The sequence below is a fragment of the Rhipicephalus sanguineus genome, chromosome 1, assembly GCF_013339695.2.
Source record: "Rhipicephalus sanguineus isolate Rsan-2018 chromosome 1, BIME_Rsan_1.4, whole genome shotgun sequence".
Taxonomy (NCBI): Eukaryota; Metazoa; Arthropoda; class Arachnida; order Ixodida; family Ixodidae; genus Rhipicephalus; species Rhipicephalus sanguineus.
This window is the reverse complement of record NC_051176.1, coordinates 110,792,585-110,816,356: the sequence shown is the minus strand read 5'-3', so window position 1 is coordinate 110,816,356 and position 23,772 is coordinate 110,792,585. Positions and strand designations below refer to the sequence as shown.

General features: G+C 47.9%; 1 protein-coding gene across 1 annotated transcript in view; it reads left to right on the top strand.

Annotated features, from left to right (window-relative positions):
- Positions 1–11,153: 11,153 nt before the first annotated feature.
- Positions 11,154–23,772, top strand: part of LOC119396008 (uncharacterized) — an 89,390-nt gene continuing 76,771 nt past the window's right edge. Inside the window, exon 1 of the mRNA XM_037663042.2 lies at positions 11,154–12,758. Coding sequence (XP_037518970.1) covers positions 11,869–12,758 — 890 coding nt within the window. The 5' untranslated portion in view covers positions 11,154–11,868. The remainder of the gene's footprint in view (positions 12,759–23,772) is intronic.

Here is a 23,772-nt window from a genome sequence, read left to right as displayed (position 1 = left end):
GGCACATACCCGCTAGGCTTGTTCTATATGAAGAAGCTATATGAAAATGAAGAAGCTGTCTATAGACAGCTTCTTCATATTAGTGGACCGGAGGTGAGTAGTGGAGTTTGCCCGATTTCTGTGGCACATACCCGCTAGGCTTGTTCTATATGAAGAAGCTATATGAAAATGAAGAAGCTGTCTATAGACAGCTTCTTCATATTAGTGGACCTGAGGTGAGTAGTGGAGTTTGCCCGATTTCTGTGGCACATACCCGCTAGGAGCTGATTGGCACATACCCGCTAGGCTTGTTCTATATGAAGAAGCTATATGAAAATGAAGAAGCTGTCTATAGACAGCTTCTTCATTTTAGTGGACCGGAGGTGAGTAGTGGAGTTTGCCCGATTTCTGTGGCACATGCCCGCTAGGAGCTGATTGGCACATACCCGCTAGGCTTGTTCTACATGAAGAAGCTATATGAAAATGAAGAAGCTGTCTATAGACAGCTTCTTCATATTAGTGGACCGGAGGTGAGTAGTGGAGTTTGCCCGATTTCTGTGGCACATACCCGCTAGGAGCGGCTTGGCACATACCCGCTAGGCTTGTTCTATATGAAGAAGCTATATGAAAATGAAGAAGCTGTCTATAGACAGCTTCTTCATATTAGTGGACCGGAGGTGAGTAGTGGAGTTTGCCCGATTTCTGTGGCACATACCCGCTAGGAGCTGATTGGCACATACCCGCTAGGCTTGTTCTATATGAAGAAGCTATATGAAAATGAAGAAACTGTCTATAGACAGCTTCTTCATTTTAGTGGACCGGAGGTGAGTAGTGGAGTTTGCCCGATTTCTGTGGCACATACCCGCTAGGAGCTGCTTGGCACATACCCGCTAGGCTTGTTCTATATGAAGAAGCTGTCTATAGACAGCTTCTTCATATTAGTGGAGCGGAGGTGAGAAATGGCGTTTGCCCGATTTCTGTGGCACATACCCGCTAGGAGCTGATTGGCACATACCCGCTGGGCTTGTTCTATATGAAGAAGCTATATGAAAATGAAGAAACTGTCTATAGACAGCTTCTTCATTTTAGTGGACCGGAGGTGAGTAGTGGAGTTTGCCCGATTTCTGTGGCACATACCCGCTAGGAGCTGATTGGCGCATACCCGCTAGGCTTGTTCTATATGAAGAAGCTATATGAAAATGAAGAAACTGTCTATAGACAGCTTCTTCATGTTAGTGGACCGGAGGTGAGTAGTGGAGTTTGCCCGATTTCTATGGCACATACCCGCTAGGAGCTGCTTGGCACATACCCGCTAGGCTTGTTCTATATGAAGAAGCTGTCTATAGACAGCTTCATTTTAGTGGAGCGGAGGTGAGTAGTGGCGTTTGCCCGATTTCTGTGGCACATACCCGCTAGGAGCGGCGTTACGCTCCGCAGTGATTAACCTCGACCTTAAGCAGCTACGCCGTTAAAAAGTTTTCGTTGCATAATAATTTTTACAACAATGGCACCACGTGCCGCTGCCATTCGAGAAGTGCTTTTATTTTCTATCTGCCATCGCAGCCGACGGCACGCCTATCTAATTCAGTCGCGAAGGTCCGCGCTCATAAACTAGTCATAAAGCTGTTTAAACTATACCTAATAACAAGTGACCGCATACTTCGACGTGCCACGCTTAGCTATCAAATCGATTAGTTAATTCTTCCTAATGCTCACGCTGCACGCTTTATAAAGCGTTGTTTTTTTTTTGGGTGGGGGGGGGGGGGGGCAGTGTAATGGCAGTAACATTGTTGAAAATATTGAAAGTACCATGCTTTGAAAACTATTTGATATTAATGGCGACGAGGCCTGCACAATGTTACCAAATATTAGGAAAAATACTCGATTCGATTTTCAACTTCAACTACTCGATATGTATTTGTGTTCGGCTTCAAAAAGTGCCATTCGCGCACGTCCGCTGAAAACGCCCTTTATAAAGAACTCCGTTTAGTAGAGTTGCCAGATGCTGTCACGCTAACTTGCAAATATTCATCCCAAAAGAAGACAAAAAACAAGTTATGGCAGCTTCGCACTAGCGTTGCCAAGCATGAAGGAAAAGCGGAGCTGGGTGGCAATCCTTCTTTCTCTTTATTTCTTCTCTTTCTGTCTGTTTCTTGTATCTGTTTTTGTACCTTGTGGGGTCTGAAGAAGAGCCTCGCTCTCAGAACACACGGAGACAGCAGACGCCATCGGGCAAACCAACACGCGTACGTTTCTTAACCAGCTTTTACATCACGGCAAGCTCGCCTGCCGAATCTGACACATAACTAGTAACACGCTAAGGAACCTTATACAATGTCAATACAGTACACAGGAAACATAACAAAACCAAGACAACCTAAGACATACAATGCACAGCGAATGCGGCGTCGCTGACGTTCGACTCACCACGAAGGGGCCCGCGGGGAACGAGCCGCGCCCCCCACGGACCCACCGCGGGAGACGTCCATTCACGCACGCTACCTAACGACCTAACCCCAATAAGACTCGCTGCTGTTTCCTGCACGCCGGCCTAACCTCCCAGGCGGCACTGCCGGCGCCACCGCGCCAGAGCCGTCGATGGGGAGAGTCTGGCGAATGGGCGGGGCAGTGACGTCGCGGCGCGGCGATGACGCTGTTCACGTCACCGCCACGCCTCCGCTCCGGCGGCGTCCGCCATATATAGTCTTTCCGCGCGACGGGCGCACGGCTGAGGCTATGTACGCGCTGTTCATTCGTGAAATCTAGCGCTCCTAAACAAATTGCGAAAGCGAAATTGTGCAAGAACATTGTTATACAAATTTAATGAAGAATATGGAGTGAATTAGACGTGTTTAAATCATCGTGAAACTGAGTTGTGCACGCCGATTCGGGTCCACAGCGTTCTACAATACGCGCTGTACTTTTAGAGCGTAGCTCTTAGGCGTCTGTTGCTGCGTTGTTCGGCATCGCCGTTGGCGTAGTCAGCGTAACGTTAGAGCGAACGAGGACGAAATACAGCGAACGTGGATTCTGTCGATATCACGAGCCACTGGCCTCTAACATCGCTTTCTTCCTCCGTCATGCGTGCTCTCCCTTCGGTCGGAGCTCGTGCGCATGCAAGGCTGGTGGGTGCGCCGCTACTGTCTACTGTCTCGCTTGTCGTGACGGGGATGTCGATTACGCCTGCAATTCACAGAGTGGCGTGCGTAGCACTCGAGCACTGGCAGTTTCTGTGGCAATATGCAACGAATGTTCCGGATAGCCAGAAATTCAAACACAGTTTGCGTTGCCTCAACACAAAGCTGCGCTCAGAATTCGCATGAAGGAGCATCGTGATCATCGGTGACTTTTCGAGCTATGAAGACCTGTGGGTTTGGGTCTATCTTGCTTTTTTTTTAAATGCGAAGCATTTCTCAGCGAACTTCTGCGACCTTGAGCGTATCTATCTGTCTATCTACCTATCTAGCCGCCTACGAATTTGTGCTCTCCTGGCCGTTTCGTTCATGGGGTGTATACCACAATTGGTATGGCATAATGTTACTGTATGACAAACATAAATGACTGGTCATAACATGAAAATCATGACATGCATGTCATGTACAGCATGATTTACATGGCACAGTCTTGGTGCTCTTGCGGCCGTTTCGTTAATTTGATATATACCAAAATTGGTATGGCTTGACAAGAGTGTATGGCGAAGATAAATAACTGGAGTTATGAAAACCATGACACGCGTGTCATGTACAGCATGACTTACGTGCCACGCTCATGGTGCGCTGGCGGACGTGTCGCTAGCTTGATATACACCAAAATTGGTATTGCGCGACATGACTGTGCGACGAACATAAATAACGGGAGTTAATACGAAAATCATGACACACGTGTCATGTATAAGATGACCTACGTGCCACGCTCATGGTGCGCTGGCGGCCGTTGGCGCTAGCTTGATATACACCAAAATTGGTTGTTCGTGACATCACTGTGTGACGAACATAAATAAGGGGAGTTAATGCGAATATCATGACACGCGTGTCATGTACAGCATGACTTACGTGCCACGCTCATGGAGCGCTGGCGGCCGTTCCGCCACATTGATATACACCAATATTGGTATTGCGTAGGGGGTGTGCGAATATTCGAAAGTTTAGAATATTCGTCGAATATTACATTCGAAATATTCGTATTCGATTCGAAAATCGTGTATTCGTAAAGTTTCGAATATTTGAAAAATTCGAATACGTGATTCGATTATCATGCATAAACTAACTCGTCTTCCACATTTCTGCTGCGTTCGTATAGCTAAACACGTTACCGTGAGGAGCGATAAACATCGTATAAGCACACGGAGGCACGATATCTGCCTGCGACGAGCGCCCCAATACGTATGATTTATTGCTGGTGCATCTCCGACGTGCGGCGCTGTTGGCGATAATGTAACCGTGCATTTTCAATATTATGCGGCAGTAACGTACGTGCCGCACTACCACTCGTTCAATATGCGGGACCACTTCTGAAGAAAGACAGTGACCCACGTGACTGGTGGCGGACTGTAGGCACCTTCAGATACCCCAGTCTGGCAAAGCTTTGCCCCATGTACCTCCCTATACCAGCCACTTCTGTTCCAAGCGAGCGTGCCTTTTCAGTGGCGGGGGGGGGGGGGGGGGTTGTCTCTGTTAGAAGGGAGCGCATGCTGCCTGATTATGTGGAGCAACTCATATTTCTTCATGAAAACATCTAGTCATTACTTTCATTGTGCCGTGATATTTGCATGTGTTGTGATGTGCTTTGTGCTAGCCTGGACATTGTGTTCTGGAGATAGCAGTGTATGTTGTGTTGCCAGTCCGGCTGTTAATGTTTTTTTTCTCACATAGCTACATGTTAAATAAAATATTGTTACTGTGGAGGCATTTTTCCGTTGATATTCGATATTCGATTCGATATTCGAAGGTGGATATTCGTATTCGAAAAAATTCGGCAGATCCCACGTACCGTGGGAATCGATGTTATGCGAAGCCTGCGTGGGATGGTGACTGTGGCGTAATTTTTCGCATTGAGCGAAACTTTACGGAATGACGCTAGAGAAATGTGGAAGTGGTATACGCACACTCATAAGTTGAAGAGTCGCATATGTATTATATAACCAGTTGTTTAGAGTTGCGTAACGATGCCAACAGCAACTTGGGTGTTACCAACACCAGACGCGGTAAGCTGATATGTAGTGCTTATATTCTTCAATACTGGATAGCGCGAATCCGAACAGCACAAAGAAGCACAGGTGTACAGGACAGGCGTTACTGGCAACTAAGTTTCATTAAGGAAAGTTTCCTTAGATATATGGTACGCAGCCGAGTGGCATGCGCAGGCGCACTGCACGTAATACGTTAAGTCACAGTTGCAGTTGTTACAATTGCGTTACAGTTGCTATGCTTATACTTGTCCTTTATGACGGAGAACGCACGCACGTTTCACGAACCTGTGTGTATGTGTAGGAGGGGTTCTTAACAGTTCTTGAACAAGGCCATCATCACCGTGATCAGTGAGCACCAGCAGCTGGACCGGACTTGTTATCCGATCCGTTCGTGATCGCGGCTATGACTGGTCTAAGTGTAGTCAAGTGCGAGGTATAGTACAGCTGGTGGAAATCCTGGATGCCTCTTACGATGAAATGATCTGTGATGCCTCTTGTCCTGGACGTGCCAGCGAGGTCTTTTGATGCCCTGTCCACATCCAAGCCGTCTTTCACACAGTATAAGAGCCAGGCGTTGTTGAGTTTTGATATGTCAATGTTGAAGTCCCCGGTAATGATGAGAGGCCTGGTTCTCTCGGCAGATTTATTTTAGGGAAGCATTCACCCCGGCTTTTTGTAATCCACGTATTCCACGTTGCGGACCACGTGGACGAGTGGATGGTAGTTGATTGTCTTCCAGGGGTGTTCTGTCTTCAGCTCCCTCACTTTCCTTGCGTCGGCCGCGGTGGTGTAGCGGTTACGGTGCTCGGCTGATGACCCGAAGGTCGCAAGTTCGATCCCGGCCGCGGCGGTCGCATTTCGATAAATAAAATATGCTAGATGCCCGTGTACTGTGCCATCTCGGTGCACGTTAAAGAATACCAGACGGTCAAAATTCCGGAGCCCTTCGCAACGGCGTCTCTCATAATCATATCGTGATTTGGGACATAAAACCCCAACAATTGTTATTATTATCACTTTCCTTGCGTGTCACTGTGTGTGTTCGCGTTTACTGTGTTGGTTGAGACTTTGTATCACATGTGGCACATACCCGCATAACATAACTCTGATATGCGGGTATGTGCCACACGTGACTGAGAGAAAGGGTTTGATGACGTACGCGACAGGTATTTTGCGTTATTCATGTCATAACCAGTGAATCGTGTGCGTCATACGCTAATCCACTGCTATGCCAATTTTGGTATATTACAAGTTATGGAGACGGCCAGGAGAGCGCCCAGACGTAGGAGGCTAGATAGATAGATAGATAGATAGATACGTAGATAGAAATGGCCAAAGTGTCTGAGGTTCGCTAAGAAATGCTTCGCATTTAAAAATTTGATATTCGCACACCCCTAGTATTGCGTGATGTGACTCTGTGACGAGCATATATAACAGGTGTGATTTTTGGATCATGTCACGTGACAAGTGTTACGTGACAATCACGCCGGAAAAGCCTGTGAACGTGTTCTGGCAGCAAAGCAGAAGATAAAGAAGAGGACGGATTGCGAGCCGGTTCATGATGATGACAATATTTATTCGCCACTAACGGGGATTCTCCAAGCTTAAACAGCTCTGCTTTTACATGAAACAGAGATACCAGTGCACGTAATTGTATTAAGGCCACAAAAGCGCAAAAGCGGGCGTACACAAGTGGCTTGGGGATCTCGAGCCCTAAAATTCCCTCTTAGAGAATTTTAGTGCCGGGACCCCAAAGTCCCTAGCGTACGTAAGCCCCTTACGTTCCTTTGTATATTCCATGGGTGCGGCTGAGAGTACAAGGGAACGTAAGAGGGTGAATAAGGAAGCGGCTTGGAGTCCCCGGCACTAAACCTCTCTAATAAGGGAGAAAAAAAACTCACAGGGTCCCTTATACATTCTCCTAAGACCACTCGAAGGCGAAAGCCGTCTTCCTTTTCTTCAGTTGATGTATTGTTCCTCACGCCCCCCCCCCCCCCCCCCCTCGAAAGCCTTGTGACCTAACATTGTTTTGCACTGCCTCCAAGATCGGAGGCACTGGAATCTTTATACACATCTGGTCATGTGCTGACGTCACCGCGTGAAGTCACGTTAATCGACGTCATGATGACGTCACGATCTTTGGTCGTATGGTCACGTCATTACGTGATGATTTTTGACATCCCTCGTGGTGACGCCGCCGACGCGGGACGCCGGCGGTCAATTTTCACGTTTGCTGAGGCATCTAAGGTTTTCGTCAGAGCAGGTGCAGGGCCCCCAGTAGGCGCGTGTTAAATGAAAATAATACCTCGTTCGGCTAGTCTGATAGCGGACATCCTGTTTCACTTTACAAAATCATTTTTCTGCTCAACTTCTTCGCGCTCTTTACTTCCTAATCACGAAATTTCATCGAGCACATAAGGGCCCCTTGGTATAGTGTAAGAGCTTCCCGCACGAGCACAGACATCGTGCACTATGCGTGCATGACTAAAAAGCGCAAGGCACATTTGCTTAGCACAGAGGCGCAGATTAATTTACATGCCCGAATTAAACGTGAACCTGGTAGCATCTGCACAAGAGGCAACACAGCGGTAAATGACACTATATGCTGACAGCCACAGAAACGCAGACCACATTACGTACAACACATGTCAGGTAACCGCCGCAGCTGACACGCGGCGGCACTAACTTGCGATATCGAAATAAAGTTTCGCCTCACAACATCACGGTAACATCCCAAGCTCGTGCTCAGAACGCTCGATAAATTACGTAAACGCAACACATCACGCTTGACACTTACAGCGTGATCGCTGCAAAATTTCAATCTGCCCAAGCGATCGAAACGCGAACCATAACACTTCTTTTTTTCAGCGTGACAAAAATATTTTTAAAGTTAGTACGCCTGAAAGGGCCCCATTGCACAACAAATAATAGGTTTGCGTTAATGGTACGCTGTTTATATTATCAGCAATATTCAAGCTAAATACCCAAGTACGTATCTCGCATAGCACGGAGCAGTCGGTCAGGGTCCATTTGCTGCGTCTGACGTTTCTGATCCAAAGGCGTCGTCGCTTCTTTTCCTTGGGAAGCCTAAAAAGGCGAAAACCCTGCGCGCTGCTGTTTGAACAGCCAACTGCGCAACAGCAGCCCATCGCACGCAACAAATTCACGCTTGAATGCGAGGAGCAGTCGCCATGAATACGCGCGGCTTCGCACAAGAGCTTCGTAACCTACGCGCGCTCCTCAGCGACCGTGTAAGTGCGGCGCGCCGGCGTCTCTCCGTCGCGGCAGCGCCGGACTCCGCGCCGCGCTGTCGCCACTGCCGCCCGCTGCCGCCAGCGAGGAGAGAGGGTCTACGTCACGAGAAGAGGGCGGCGCTGGGGTGGAGCTTGGAGAGCGGCGAGATGAAACAATCGCCAAACTCTCCCGAAGGGTATATATGGCTCTGGACGGGCGCATTTAAAAGTCGTCGGCGAGCTCGCTCGCTTCTTCTTATATTTGCGCATGGGCGAAGCTTGCGCTTCCGCTGCCTGCTCGCGCGGTTTTCTCGTGGTGAGGGGAAGAGGAATGTTTCACGCTTTCACCGCGATGTCCGCGCTCATGTTACGGAGCTTACGAAAGTCACTCGATCTCAAGGGACGCCGCTAAACGAACAAATAGAAGATGAGCGCGATCTATCAAGTGTCACAGCTCGACACTTGAAGCACGCTTCCTTCGCTGCTTCGGCCGCCTTTGCAACAGAAGCGATGTTCAAACTGAGAGTATCCATTGGCGAGCCTCACTTCGCATAGCATTACTTCCTTGCTATCGCATTCATTGCTTCGCCCTTGCGGCGAAACTGTGACTATTTTTATTTCTCTCTATTTGTATCCTTCTCTTTCTTACTATTGCTTTCTTTCTCTCTCTCTCTCTATTTTTTAATTTTCTTTCTTTGTATTTTTCTCTTTCACGTGCTCCACTTCGCCGAGCAGTTTTTCGTTTAACGCTCGCACCTGCTGTACTCGGTAGTGGGGCTTGCCCAATTCCTGTGGCGCATACCCACCTGTGGTTTTCTGCGGACACCAGCGCTTTTACGGCCGGCTTACACAGCTCCACTGTTATAAAAAAAACGGCATGATAACATGCGTCGTATATTAAAATTTATTCAATACACAAGAACGAAAACAATGCAAGTGGCTGAGCTATCGTTCAAGGGACATGCTGTTTAATTCTCGGCGCAGGAAGAGAAATTCACAGTGTCCGCTTATTATTCCAAGTTTGGCTTCGCTGCTGTACGAGGTGAAGTAGCTCGAACAAGTCACTCGCGCTAACGTGGTGAGAACGAGTCGCTGACATGCGCGCTTACCGAAGTTCAACACATTGTGACGTTTTGGGCCAACGGCAGCGGTAACATTGTGTGGATACAGCGTGATTTTAGCTTGGCAGTCATTGCGGCAATGGCGTGCCGGTCACTGCCAGCATTGATCGTGCAGCGTTGGCGGTTGAGCTTGTATTCACCTTATGGAGACGTCTGTATGACGAACGGTCGTTAACACAGGCGGCATTCCTTGAACAGCTGAAGTGAATTAAGCTGGCACGTAGTCTATCACATACCTTCAATTCTCTGATGTACCGGATCGTCCACTGTTAGTGCGAACACGACTCATCGTGGCCGCGCATCGAAGCGAAGCGGCGCTCAGGGATCCATGTCAGGTGCTTCGCGTCATCTGCGACAAGAAAGCAGCCATCCTGCTACAGCGCTGGAAGGCTGGAGCGCGCCGTTCTTGCTTTACGTAGCAAAGCAAGAGCGGCGCGCTCTCATGGGTTCTTGTGCGCCTGCGCCGCTTCGATGCGAAGCCGCGCCGCATGCAGGGTCGCTCCACGAGATCGCGGCCACGCTTAGTCGTGTTACGATAAGAGTGGACGACCCTGTACTTCTTGCAGTTCACTCACAAAGCGCATCTTCCTTCTGCTCCTCCACATTTTAAATAGTGCAGAGCGATCCCCGGCCTCTCGCCGGAACGTTGCTGAAACAGCTGGTTGCGGTTGATGACTGCTTGCTCCCGAATCAAAAGGCGTGCGTACTAGTCAAACTTCCCCCTGTTAGCAGGGGCATAGGCAGAAACTTTTGTTTCGGGGGGGGGGGGGGGGCACCCCTTTGATCTGAAGCGGAGGCGGGCAGGCAGATGTGGTCGTGTGTCATTTTGTGCTCTGTATGCCATGGCGAAAAAAAATTTCGGGGGGGGGGGGGGGGGTGAGGAGGCACCGGCCCTGTATGCCACCCCCTGGCTACGCCACTACCTGTTAGATGCCAAAAACAGGGCAAATATTATCTCAATGTCGACAACGCATCCGTTGCAGACAGCGCTCCTCGTGTCTCCAGACGCGTGCAGACAGCGCACGAAAACAGTCTACATACGCATTGATACTATTTCACGTGACAACACGAGTGCCTGTTGGCGGAACAGATAAGTTATCTACGACTGAATCTCGCAGATTCAACGTCATCTGCTCTTCCGGACGTGTCTGACGTAGGACAACGAAAAAACACAAGGCAGGACGATGCTCAAACGTGAAGTAAAGGGCGTGCGCCGTACGCCCCGCGTACGTGTTGGCAATCTGGCACGCAGCCATTTACTGGGGCGTTGAATAAGCAAGGCCGCAAGTGAATGAGCCAGATTGACCTTTTCAACCCAATGGGTCAGACTGCGCTTCGTTTTTATCGAGCCGTGAAGCAGAAACAAAGGCTCCCACTCGCCAGTAGTCCTAGAGGTAAGAAGCGCAGATATAACACTCGATAAGAGTACGCGTTGACAGCGGCTGAAAGGTGAGCTGAGAAAGACGGGGAGACGTTTTGGGCGGCAGACTTACAGCTGAGACGACGATGTTGTTTCATGCGGGATGGTCAGAAAACAGCAATTTACGGACGGCATCTGGAAGCAAAAATATGAAATAAAAAAGCAGCGAGAATAGGGGCAGGAATAGAGCGTGGAGGGACCACGCAGAAGCGGCAAGACAAAGAATGAGCCAAGAAAAATTACTAGCCGTTATCAGCCACAGGCGGGCGGCGAGAAAAGGAGAAGCGATAGTGCGTCGTCGTTGCGAGCTCTCTTACGGCTCTCCTGGATAACGGATTCTATATCTTTCCTTCCGAGCCCTCGATACAAGCGAAACGCTCTCAACAAGGACAGTTGCACACGGGCACTGCCCGTGCGTCAGTTGAGACGGTCTGGTGCCCCGCGCTCAGCGGGGAAGGAAAGCTGCGTAACAGGCGCGCGACGCACGAGTGCTACCAGCGTGCACTCCGCCGGGGTACCGGGATAGCCCCTGCTCGCGGCTGGGCTGGCGCGCCCCGGCGGGACAGCTATCCCACGTGACACCGAAGGAAGGCGACATATGTTGATGCTGCAGCGATTCGCCATGCGGCAGAGTGTGCGGCACGCGCAATGATCGTTGTATTGTTAGCAACGTGCGCGATTTGATCGGTGCTTTTCGGTGCAAGGGTAAGCGCTGTCATGAAAGTGACTCGTAACTGGCTGCACTCGTCGACGTCGAGAAGGACAACGTAGCCTTGAAAGAGAGATCAACGCTCCATGTGCCGAGCCGTCGGGGCAAGTCTCTATGCAGGGCAACCTACCTTGGACGACAACGGTGCCACACCCGCTCGCTGATGGCTGTGTAGCGTCACCGACGGGCCATCTGTGTCCGGCGGGCGCCTCGACTACATGAGCTACGGGTCACCCTGTCGCTGCACGTGCGGCGCTCTCGGCAACGCGCGCTCAACGTCCCGTCCTACCCCACGACAACAGCGATACACCAGGACCAAAATCTCGAGGCAAGCTTCCGAACCAGGCGAACAGCTTCCACGTATCAATGCTTCAAGTCCTTTGGGTTGCCGGAGTCTTGCGGAAGGCGTGGATGGCAGCGACGTGGACGCTTTCATTGAACTTCTCAGCTCGCGTCTGTACCACGACAGTTTCACGGACGATGGGTCCGACCACCAGCCGCAGCAACAGCTAATGCAGACGACGTCAATTGGCTCCTCGCCAACAAGTGTAGACGTTATCAGTAATAGCACCAGCAGCAGCAGCGGCGCGTCAGCTCTGACAGCACGATCGACGTCCAACGATCTGACCATCTCGGAGCAGCTCGTCGTGCAGCTCTTCATGGACGAAGTGGACAGCAAGGAAAAGGAGATGGCTGCAGCCATCGCTGCGAAAGCGGCCAGGGAGCCAGAGGAAGGACACGGCGACGTCTTGGCAACCATGACTGAGGACGACTCACAGTGGCCCACCTACAGCAGCTCAGCTGCCGGGCGCCGTGGTGCGAGGAGGATTGGATGCGAGGCGCTGGCCGCGCCGTCGACGATGGCCTTCCTACTCCTGGCTGCCGTTCTCGTGTTCAACGTGCTGCTCGCCGTGGTCTACTACGAAGAACGGACGTGGCTGTGCGTGGCGACGGCAGGCCTGATGCATGCACCATCACTGTTGTTCTTCGTGGCCCGCTTCTACACGGTGACCGTCCTGGCGAGCGTCAAGGAAACCTTCATGAGGGCTCTGGTGCTCATCTGGTACTCGGTCACGCTGCCACTACTCCATCTCATGCCACTTCTCACGTGAGTGCGTCTTCGTCCGCATAAAGGAATTGTAGCACGTTTAGTATACAAAAAACCGTGGTTATTTGTTCATTATATGGCACGTGATCCTGCCCTTTAGACGTTGCTGAGTCGCAATCCCGACTCCGCGAGGTCTCAATGGTAAGGTCGCGCCGCTGCTGCGTGGACCTGTCCGACTGGCGTCCTAATTTATTTTCCGATATTTAAAGGTAGAATACCGACTAACGTCACACTCCTGGGATATATTTAACCAGAGGCTTTTAAGCAAAATGCGCAAACTGAAGCTTAAAATAGAAGTGTAAACCTGGGATTCATAACACTGACTACGGTTTCGCATAGCTTTGTGGCATGCTGCAGGCATCTTGATCTGAACGTTTCCACATTTAACAGTAGCGCCGAAACACATAACCTAGCGGACGATGGAAACCGCCATACATCAGATCGCTCAGCACTTGAATAGTGACATTTCGATCAAATTTCTTTGCATACGGGAAAGGTTTCCAATGCGTGAAGCTTTCCGAGTGCGCATGCCCCGTATGACCTGGATGCATTTACGGTCTAAATAAGCGAGGTGAACATTGCTAATGTTGGGCTACGCAAAGCTCGGCGATTAACGATCAGACGCGCGATGAAGAATACGCCGCTGGCATGCGAAATATCTAATTTTCTTAACTTGTAGCCGGAATCAGCGACGCTGCCGAGATAATTGAAAGCGTCCGTAAAGATACCCAGAAATACTCGGAAATAACCTGTTGAAAGTGTGTTTTCTAGAAATGTTTTGAACGTGTGTAGCATTGGTCAAGCTTTTTTTCCGTACCTCTCTCTGCAGAAAGCGCAGACTATTTCATTCTTTCATTGATAAGAGTCCAAAATGGTTGCTTATTTGTCGTGTCACAGTGGTTGATTTGCTTATGCCGTGAGACGTACTCGTTAATACGCACCTGCGGTCCCGCCGTCAAAGCACTGCCTATCAATAATGCCAGTGCAACAGACAAAACCACCTTATCTAGTCATTAAGACCACTTCAGTATATCTTCTAAAGTCGCAGATGTGACTGGTGATACCGAGCAGCAATTCAGCCCAGGCATCCACACCGAGCAACACGTGTTTGTTCTTGCTTACGGTGGCTGTGTAAGCGCTTCAGTTTGAACGCTCGCGTGTCTTGATCATCAATATTTTTGTCTTGCTCGCAGTTCGGCACTTTTGAGGGCACTGCAGTGCCTGGCAATACTGCACCGCACACGGGTCATCCAGCGTAGCAGGCGTATCGCTGAGACCGCTCTTTAGTGTCCTGTCGTTTCTCCTTAACTTCTGACCCGAAGGGATCGAATCCCGGTCGCGGCGGCCGCATTTTCGATGGAGGCGAAAGTGCTTGAGACCAGTTTACTTAGATTTTGGTATATGTTAAAGAACCCCAGGGGGTCGAAATTTCCGGATCCCTCCACTACGGCATCTCTTATAATCATATCGTGGTTTTGGGACGTTAAACCCCAACAATTATATCGTTTCTTCTCGTCTTTTGCAGCGTAACTGCGCTTGCAGTTGCATAAATGTGATTTTAATTCGTAGTATTACTTGCGTGTCGATTCGAATAGTCAATCCATTCGTCTGTGGCAAAAAAAAAAAAAAAATTCTTTCACCCATTAGCTGTAAGGTTAAGGACAGGCCAGGCCAGGGTTGCCAATGGTGGCTACTTTTCGCCAAATTGGCGAATTTGAGAGGCCCGTGGGGACCTAAAATTATGAATGGCGACATGGCGAATTTTTGGCGCTTTTCGGCTAAGGTCTCCACTGAGTTATGCATCCTAAGCTCAGTGTCTTCCCAATGAATGAGCGGCAACATTTTCTGTATTTTTCTTGGTTTTAGACCCACGAGTAGGATGTGCGCATTACGCGTCATTCGTTATGTCCTTCCTGTAACTCCTGTGTGTCTCCTCAATTAGATGCAGGAGGTACTGAAATGTCCCCCAGTGACATCCTAGCAAAATGTAAGTCAGAGTACTGCTTTGCGTAACGCAAGGTAGCGGTGTTTGACTACAAGTTCATGGCTTTCGGTGCTTTCAGCTTCTCTAAAGTTTCGCTTCTGAAGCGGCTAGACGACGAATTGGCCGCGTGGTCCGACCTTTTTTTCCGCCGAAACTCCAACTGTTCTGAATAGCTTGGCGAGTTATTCACTTTTGCAGTACCCCCAATTCAGCTCGTAAAGACTGTTTTGGAATTGCGAAGAGAGGCGGATACGCGGCTATTCATGCAATAAAAATATTTATTGAGGCATTTTCCACTGTTCTCGGTGAGCGTGTGCAATGAAAACAATTGCTATATCACATTCTACATTGTCTATCTGATCATTAATAAGGCATCGGATTGACGCGTGTAGATATAGGTGACTATAAGAAAGGTTCGGTGGTGTCCGTTATCATATTAGTTCACAATGAAAAGTTGTAAGACTCACTAGTGATCGGTTCCTGTAAGAATTCTGTCGTGTTACCTTCAATAAACCTTTTAATCTTTTTAATTCATATAAGGGTACGTAAATCTGTCTGCACACAACGCTTTCACGGTTTTCGCCCAAGGTTTACCGCACTTTTACCTTTGAAACGAGTGGACAGGGATGGCAGGATGTCATGAGCGTTTCATTCATTCACCCTTGCGCCACCACGCACATGTTGCGGATAGTCGGAGAAGCTGCACCATGCACTCCCATGGCGAAGTGGCCGATGCGACTCGCATTGAGAAACGTGAGTATAATTTCAGGGTCTTGGATGGTACTGTATTCTACGGGGCTATACGTGAGAGGAAATTTTGATTACTAGGTATGCCGCACATATATAGAATGGCGACTTTTTTGGCGAAATTTGTAAAAAAATAGCGACTTTTGGCGATTTTTTGCTCGTCGTTTGGCGACATTTACTCGAAAGTCAGTGGCAACCCTGGGCCAGGCGAAAGCCTATGCTCTCATGCATGATACACCCATTGAGTTACTTTGACGTTTGCACTGTTACGTCCTATTTATTACGTGTTATTTTTCGGTCACTTAGATATCGTCGCTTGTTCAGCATGCTGAGACTTGGTCGCCGACGTGTTAATTCACGTTAACATTTGATTCGCTGGTAATTCACATTTGGTTCACTTGCATATCCTTACTACTTTAAATCACATTCGATTCAACTTGAACGAACTTTCAGTCGCATGTGATTCACCTTTAATTCACACTTGGTTCTCCTTACCAACTAATCATAATCAGCGCTCCTAATCACTTGGCGTACCTTCCCTGCATTAAGTACCGCCTTCCACCTTCGAGACTTCCCGCACCTCGCCCGCGGTATAGCACTACCTCCTCCAGGATCGGCCCACCTCACTTTTCGTACTGTTTGTTTCCTCGCCGCCGGACACGTGATTTTTTTTCTTTTTTACTCACGAGCCACCTAAGGCTTTCGCCCTAAAGCGGCCCTGCTACACTTTTCCATGTAATCATCCAATGGCTTCATTAAAAGGGCTTACCGCCTCACGAATTGACGGCCGCAACTTGAAAATTTTGAGAATCCGTGAAGTACGAGCGGAGTTGCAGGGATTTGTCGCACGCTTCAAGCGCCTTCTCTCTCCTTTCGTACCAGCGAGCGCGCTGAAAGCTACGCGGGGAAGGACATGACAAAGGGGCAAGATGCGTCCCTTCGTCAACGCGCGCTGTGACCTTGAGCACTTTCTTTTCTTTTTTTCTTCGAACGCTCGTTACTTTCAGTACGATCGTGAGCGGGCACGTGGCGGCATCCCGCAGCGGCCACGGTAACTATGCAGCTTACGGTGCTCAAATCAGCCAATGCCCATGGACTTAGTGCTTATAACGTGGTCGTTTAGGGTATACGGCATCATTTGTCGAGAGAAGAGGGAGCGCTTTCTAGCTTGCTTTGAGAAGTAATCGTGAATTCCAGGTCGCGTGCTGCGTTATAAAGTTTGACTGGCGTGTTCTCAGGAGCCTTGACTACCGATTGGCAGCATTTTCTGACCATGCTGAAAAAGTGTTGCAGGACCCCTTTAATAACGTGGGCCGGTCCCGGAGATTGGGCGATTCCGGGCCAACCTGCGGTCCAGTATTAATGCGGCCCGGCATTAGTGCCTTTCTCAAAACAGGGGACGCATAATTACGTGCCATGTTTCCGCGCAATATTCTCAATACAGCGGGTCCAAACACGTACCAAAGGCAACGCGAGAAAGGAGTAAAAGACCCGCACAAGAGAGAATGAGAAGACTGTACGTGCATGGGGAAACTGTGGAATGCGAAACACAAGTGAATGTGTTTAAAGTGTATATATTCGTTGTCTTTAATACCTTCATATGCAAACATCATAGCGAGGCCGTTTCTGTTCGTTTCTCATGGGTCCCTAGTCGTGTTGGGACACTTAGCATTCAAAAAGCAGATAAATGCGCTTCTTTGTCGGCTCACAAAGCAGTTACGAAAACGAAAATTCTCCTTATAGACCGCCAGCGAAGAATTCGTACAGCATTGTTAGCTAAATGGCAGCAACGGTAGGACTCGTGCACAAGTTATAAACTCCATGTGATAAAGCCCACACTTGGCAAATAGAAGACCTGCCGTCACCAAGAACGGTTGGTTGAGGTTATATTATGCCGACTCCGAAATGCGGCACACACACCTGACGTACTTCTTACTCAAAAATGAGGAGCAACCAACATGTGAAAAATGTCATGAGCTGTTAACAGTTATACATATCCTAGTCGCATGTCCTCATATCGCTACGCAGAGACAAAAAATATGTCGTTTTTTTTTTTCTAGAAGAAGCAAGTCCGCTTTGACTGAAACTGAGAAAAACGGTTTTTTTTTTTTTTTGTCGCTGACAATATGGTCGGGCCTGCTCCAACAATTTTTTGTCAGTGTGCTCATGTAACCATAATATCTCAAATCCACATTGTGGCTAAAATCTATATAGCCCACTATCGTTGGTATTCAGGAGTAAGATTTGGATTTGGCTCTTATAGATTGGAACATTTTATTTGGGCCTGAATTAGCTCGTAAAATTAATCTAAATCGCAACGAATGAACGACATAACAATATTTTGCGACTAATTTAACACCATCCTTATGCTTCCGCCGGTGCCATCGTTTGATGCATGGGCGTAAGCGATGACTAGACTAGTAGAGCGAGTGGCCCTCCGAGGTAGAAGGCGTACCATTCTGGACTGGTGAGCAGCCTTTTCTTGTTCTTGGCATCTATTGAGGGCCTTCAAAAATGCTTCAGCTCTTCTTCTTCTTCTTAGGTCGTTTCATGCCGCGCCGTTTCGGATGACGTCTTCTTCACCAAGGAATAGATCGGCGCCCAATATCTTCATTTCAGTTGTCTTCTATTTCATATATACCGTCTTGGAGCGAAAGAAGGGCGTGATACTGTAGCGCAAAACCCGAAAATAAACACTAAGGGGCAGAAAGAAGTAGGAAAGTCGGCCTCTTACTCTTTCTAACCGAATTTTGCCCTACAACATCATGTCCTTCGGTAAGAACTAACTCGCCCAAGAAAAAGCAACTGTGGAACGAAAGCACGATAGCAAAGCAACTAGCACACAAATGAAACAGATTGGATGCTCCATGTTGGTTGTTTTGGTGACGATTGTTGACGTAGCGCGGGTTTAATGGATCTATAGCTAAGTTTGATTCAAACAGGTGCAGGATTTGGCTTGTTTTTGATTCGACGCGAAACTGTTTTTTGAGTTCACGTTACATTCAGTAATTGCCCCGTTTCGATTTCAATTGTTTTAGAAGTTAAAGATACTCAGGCGCACTTTACGCACCCATGAAATTTAGCCCAGTTTCGGTTTCGGGATTTGGCTCTTTTAGAAAAAAAAAAGAAAAGAAAACACCATATATTCCCGCGAATATATAATACAGCGTACTCGATAACCGTATACTGTTGCGGAGTAACGCGAACATGAATTAGGGCCGCGCGTTCAAAAGCGATTAAGACGACGAGCGTGTGTGGAACGCTTGCGCGTGGTTCTTCTATTCAGCCACCTTGTCTGTATGCCGACATGCCCTTAAAGATACACAACCTATGTACCCCTCTCTGTCAAAATATATTTGTTTTCGCTCGTAAAGCCCCAGAATTTTACCATTTATCCATTGTGCCATCTATAGAGCCTCTAGGCACGCGCCGCAGTTCTTGAATGAACGTGTATACGCGAATGCTCATTATCAGCGGCTCCATCAAGCTCAGCGAAGGTTTATGAAATCTCGTCTGAGCCTGTTGGGAGCCCCATAAGGAAGTTTCTTCATCGCCTGCCGCTAAACCTCCAAGTCGGGACGCTGTCCGAGTGGATGATCACGTATGAAGTAATGGCACACAACGGGTCGGTTCTCGTACTCCGTTCACTGACACGGCGCAGCACACTCATCGAGCGACAAAAAGTCGCGAATTAAGTGCTTAACAGACGCAACCGCTAGTTGACAATTCTCATTACTGCGCTGAATGCAGTACTCCATTACTCATTGCGTGTTGCAGGATACGAATATGTTCAATCGCGAGTAGTTATATTGCGGTCAGTTGGAGCAGCGCCGGCGAGGTGGAAACACCGCGGGACAGAGGACCTCACTGGCCCGCATGTGCTTCACTTCGTTCATTATATCGAGAATGGCATTTGACACATGACGCCCGAGCTTGTATCCAGCTTGTATTTACTGTTCGATTGGTGCAATAGTACAAAACGTCCGCTTCGCGTGTATAGTAATAGGTGCGTCCTGCCGGATAGACAGCTTGCCCCTTTCCGTATGGTGCAGTGTTTCTGGCTAAACTGTGTAATTGTGCACCGCCTCACTGTTACAGCCTTGTGTACAAATGTGAACGCTTTGACCGTCATTACTTCTCTACCTCGCTGTATATATATATATATATATATATATATATATATATATATATATATATATATATATATATATATATATATTCGTTTGTGCAAACGTTGACCGAAAAATCATGTTTAGCGACGAGGCGCATTTTTGGATGAATGGCTACGTTAACGAGCACAATATTGCCGTATACTGGACGGCGCCAGCCCACACGAGGTTCACCAGGCGGCAATCCATTCACAAAGAATTACTGTTTGGTGCGGATTTTGGGCCGGCGGCGCCATGCATTGGTCCATACTTTTTTGAGAAGGGCGTTGGTGAGGCCCTCACCGTCAACGCCGAGCGCTACGGAAACATGATAACCAATTTATTTTGACCAAAATTGAACAATATGGACGTAGACGACATGTGGTTCATGTAGGACGGCGCTACGTGCCACACAGCGGACGTAACGATGGAAATTCTGCATGAATAATTTTAGGGTACGGTGACTCTCGCAGAGGTGACCTGAACTGTCCACCAAGACCGTGCAATTTGACCCAGCTAGAGTTTTCCTCGGGTGGTTTCCTGAAGTCGCAGGTCTATACCGATTAGCCGCAATTGACCGATGCCCTTAAAGTCACCATAACCCAGGCCATTGCTCAAATTCGGCCTGATCTATGTGGCAGAGTCATTGAAAATTGTGCCTCTCGGATCCATGATACCGCGAGAAGCCGCGGCGGTCATTTGAACGATGTTATATTCCATACATAATGACATAATGACATACATAATGACAGGAAAAAGTATTTTCCATTGCCATTTCGCCAGCATCTGCCGTTACATCCTGCAATGTTCATCGGGAATGAGCCGCGTTTCAAAACAGAGTCACTTTTAGCATTTCTCAATGAACTAAAATTTTTTCGAGTCATCTACGCAGGAGACAGCAGCGCGACCTCCTGAGAGAGGTTGCTGCTGCAGCAGTTTTAAAGGGAAGCACCTACCTCCTAGCCCTTGCGCGCAAGGACCTAGCTGAGGTATCGGTGCCACGTGCATAATTTTATGAACCCCATTATGACTATCTGCCATACAGCCCATAATCATCGACCACCTCACGCGCCATTGTCATATTTTTAATCTCTATATCTTCTAAGCTTGGATAAAGCTATTTGTTTTAGGCCACTTTACAGCCCCCTTACATAACCCATCGTACTCCATTTGTCATAGCGCTGGCGCTCTTTGGCCACACTTGGCCCTTGCGCCAATAAACACCATCATCAATCAATAATGACATACCTGGGCTTTTCAAATAAAAAAAAAATCCGGCAGATCCCACGCACTGTGGAAATCGATGTAATGCGAAGCAGCCAGCAGAGAGCTGCATACATCGCCTTCTTTGTCTTTGAGCCAAATGAAATCATTCATGCCATGGCATCTCGTTCACCATATATCGCATTTTTGCCATGCACGCATGCATGCACACATGCACAATCTGGTATATACCATGCTTATGAAACGTATATTCTGGTATATACAATGCATGACCTGCCATTTATGTTCATCACGCACTCGTATCATGCCATACATTTCTTTGGTATATATCCAGTCAACAAAACGGCCGGAAGCGCACCATGACAGTGTGATTATAGTCATACCGTACATGACATGCATATAACATGATTCACATGTTAGGACCCGTCATTTATGTTCGTCATACAGTCACATCGCACAGTACCAATTTTGGTGTATATCAAACGAGCGAAATGGCCGCGAGTGCACCATGCGCGTGGCATGTAAATCATGACATGCATGCCATGGTTTTCATGTTACCACCTGTTATTCATGTTCTTCACACAGTCACATCGCGCAATACCAATTTTGGTGTATATCAATCTAGCGAAACGGCCACGAGTGCGCCATGACCGTGGCTTTTAAATCATGTACATGACATGCATGTCATGGTTTTCATGTTACCACCTGTCATTTATATTTGTCATACAGTCACGTCGCGCAACACCAATTTTGGTGTATATCAAGCGAGCGAAACGGCCGCGAGCGCACCATGAGCGTGGCATGTAAATCATGTCGTACATGACTTGCATGTCATAATTTGCATGTTACCACCTCTCATTTACGTTCGTCATACAGTCGCGTCGCGCAATACCACGTTTGGTGTATATCAAGCTAGCGAAGCGGCCGCGAATGCACCATGGGCGTGGAATGTAAATCATGACATGCATGTCATGGTTTTCATGTTACCACCTGTTATTCATGTTCTTCACACAGTCACATCGCGCAATACCAATTTTGGTGTATATCAATCTAGCGAAACGGCCACGAGTGCACCATGAGCGTGGCACGTAAATCATATCGTACATATGTCATACATGTCATGATTTTCATGTTACCACCTATTTTACGTTCGTCATACAGACGCGTCACGCAATACCAATTTTGGTGTATATCAAGCTAGGGAAACGGCCGTGAATGCCCCATGAGCGTGGCATGTAAATCATGACAAGCATATCATGGTTTTCATGTGTCCAACTGTTATTCATGTTCTTTATACAGTCACATCGCTCAATACAAATTTTGGTGTATATCAATCTAGACAAACGGCCGCGAGCGCACCATGAGCGTGGCATGTAAATTATGTCGTACATGACATGCATGTCATGATTTTCATGTTACCACGTGTCAGTTATGTTCGTCATACAGAAATGTCTCGTAATACCAGTTTTCGTATATAGCCATTCATTTAAACGGCCGCTAGAGCCCCGTGGCCATGTCATGTAAATCATGCTGCACATGACATGCGTGTCATGATTTGCACGTTAGGACCTGCCATTCTGTTCTTCAAGAACTCTTGGCACGCCATACCAATTTTGGTATATATGAAATTAACGGAATGGCCGCAAGAGCCCCGAGGCCGTGGAATGTAAACCATGCTGTTCATGACATGCGTGTCATGATTTCTATGTTATGACCTGTCATTTATGTTCATATTACGGTCATGTTATGCCATACCAATTTTGGTATACATCCGATTAACGAAACGGCCAGGAGAGCACGAAGTCGTAGGCGGCTAGATAGATAGATAGATAGATAGACAGACAGACAGACAGACAGACAGACAGACAGACAGACAGACAGACAGACAGACAGACAGACAGACAGATAGATAGATAGATAGATAGATAGATAGATAGATAGATAGATAGATAGATAGATAGATAGATAGATAGATAGATAGATAGATAGATAGATAGATAGATAGATAGATAGATAGATAGATAGATAGATAGATAGATAGATAGATAGATAGATAGATAGATAGATAGATAGATAGATAGATAGATAGATAGATAGATAGATAGATAGATAGATAGATACGCTCAAAGTCGCAGAAGTTCGCTAAGAAATGCTTTGCATTTAAAAGAATTTCGTTAATACCTCACACACAGCTTGTTTTATTCCGTTTCAACATCAACCCGCCCTTAATGGATGGAAGTTTACGTTCCTTAGATCCGGTGAATCATAAGTAATACGAAGTGCAGGCGCACGCACAAAAACATTGCATTGCTTGGACGTTTCGAGCGGGGGCCGGTCTTTTCCATATATATATATATTTCGCGGAAGGTCTCATTTATTGCGACATATAAATATTTACGCGAGCGCACGCGCATTGGCACGCCTCATAAACGCGACGAAGGCATTGTTAGCAAGCTCGACCGACTTTCCAGACCTATAGTCATAAAGTCTCACGTCAGTGCTCCTGAAACAGTTTCCCTCTGCCGTGCTGTGACAGACAACAACGTGAAGGAACGTTGCGCGTCTCGGTTAGCGGTGGGGCGTGCGGCGAGCTTGAGATCGCGTAGACTGCAGCGGCAAGGTCGCACGTGGGTCTGGCCTGCTCTTGTGGTCGGTGTTTTGCTTCTCCAATCCTGATAAGCGGGCTCGCGTCTTCTCCCTCCTGTACTTCGATAAGTTGGCGCTGGAAAGTGGGACTGAAATTGCCGACATGTTCCGCTAACTCGGTTGTTTGTTTGAGTGCTGGGGTGAGTTGTATTTCTTGAGCGTTTCTTGGGCTATGTTGGCGAAAGCGGCGCGCATCCAGCTGGCGTCCGCAAAAGCCGTGTCCGGAAAGCACGTGCTCTTTCCCACTGGAACTGACGCCGGCGTC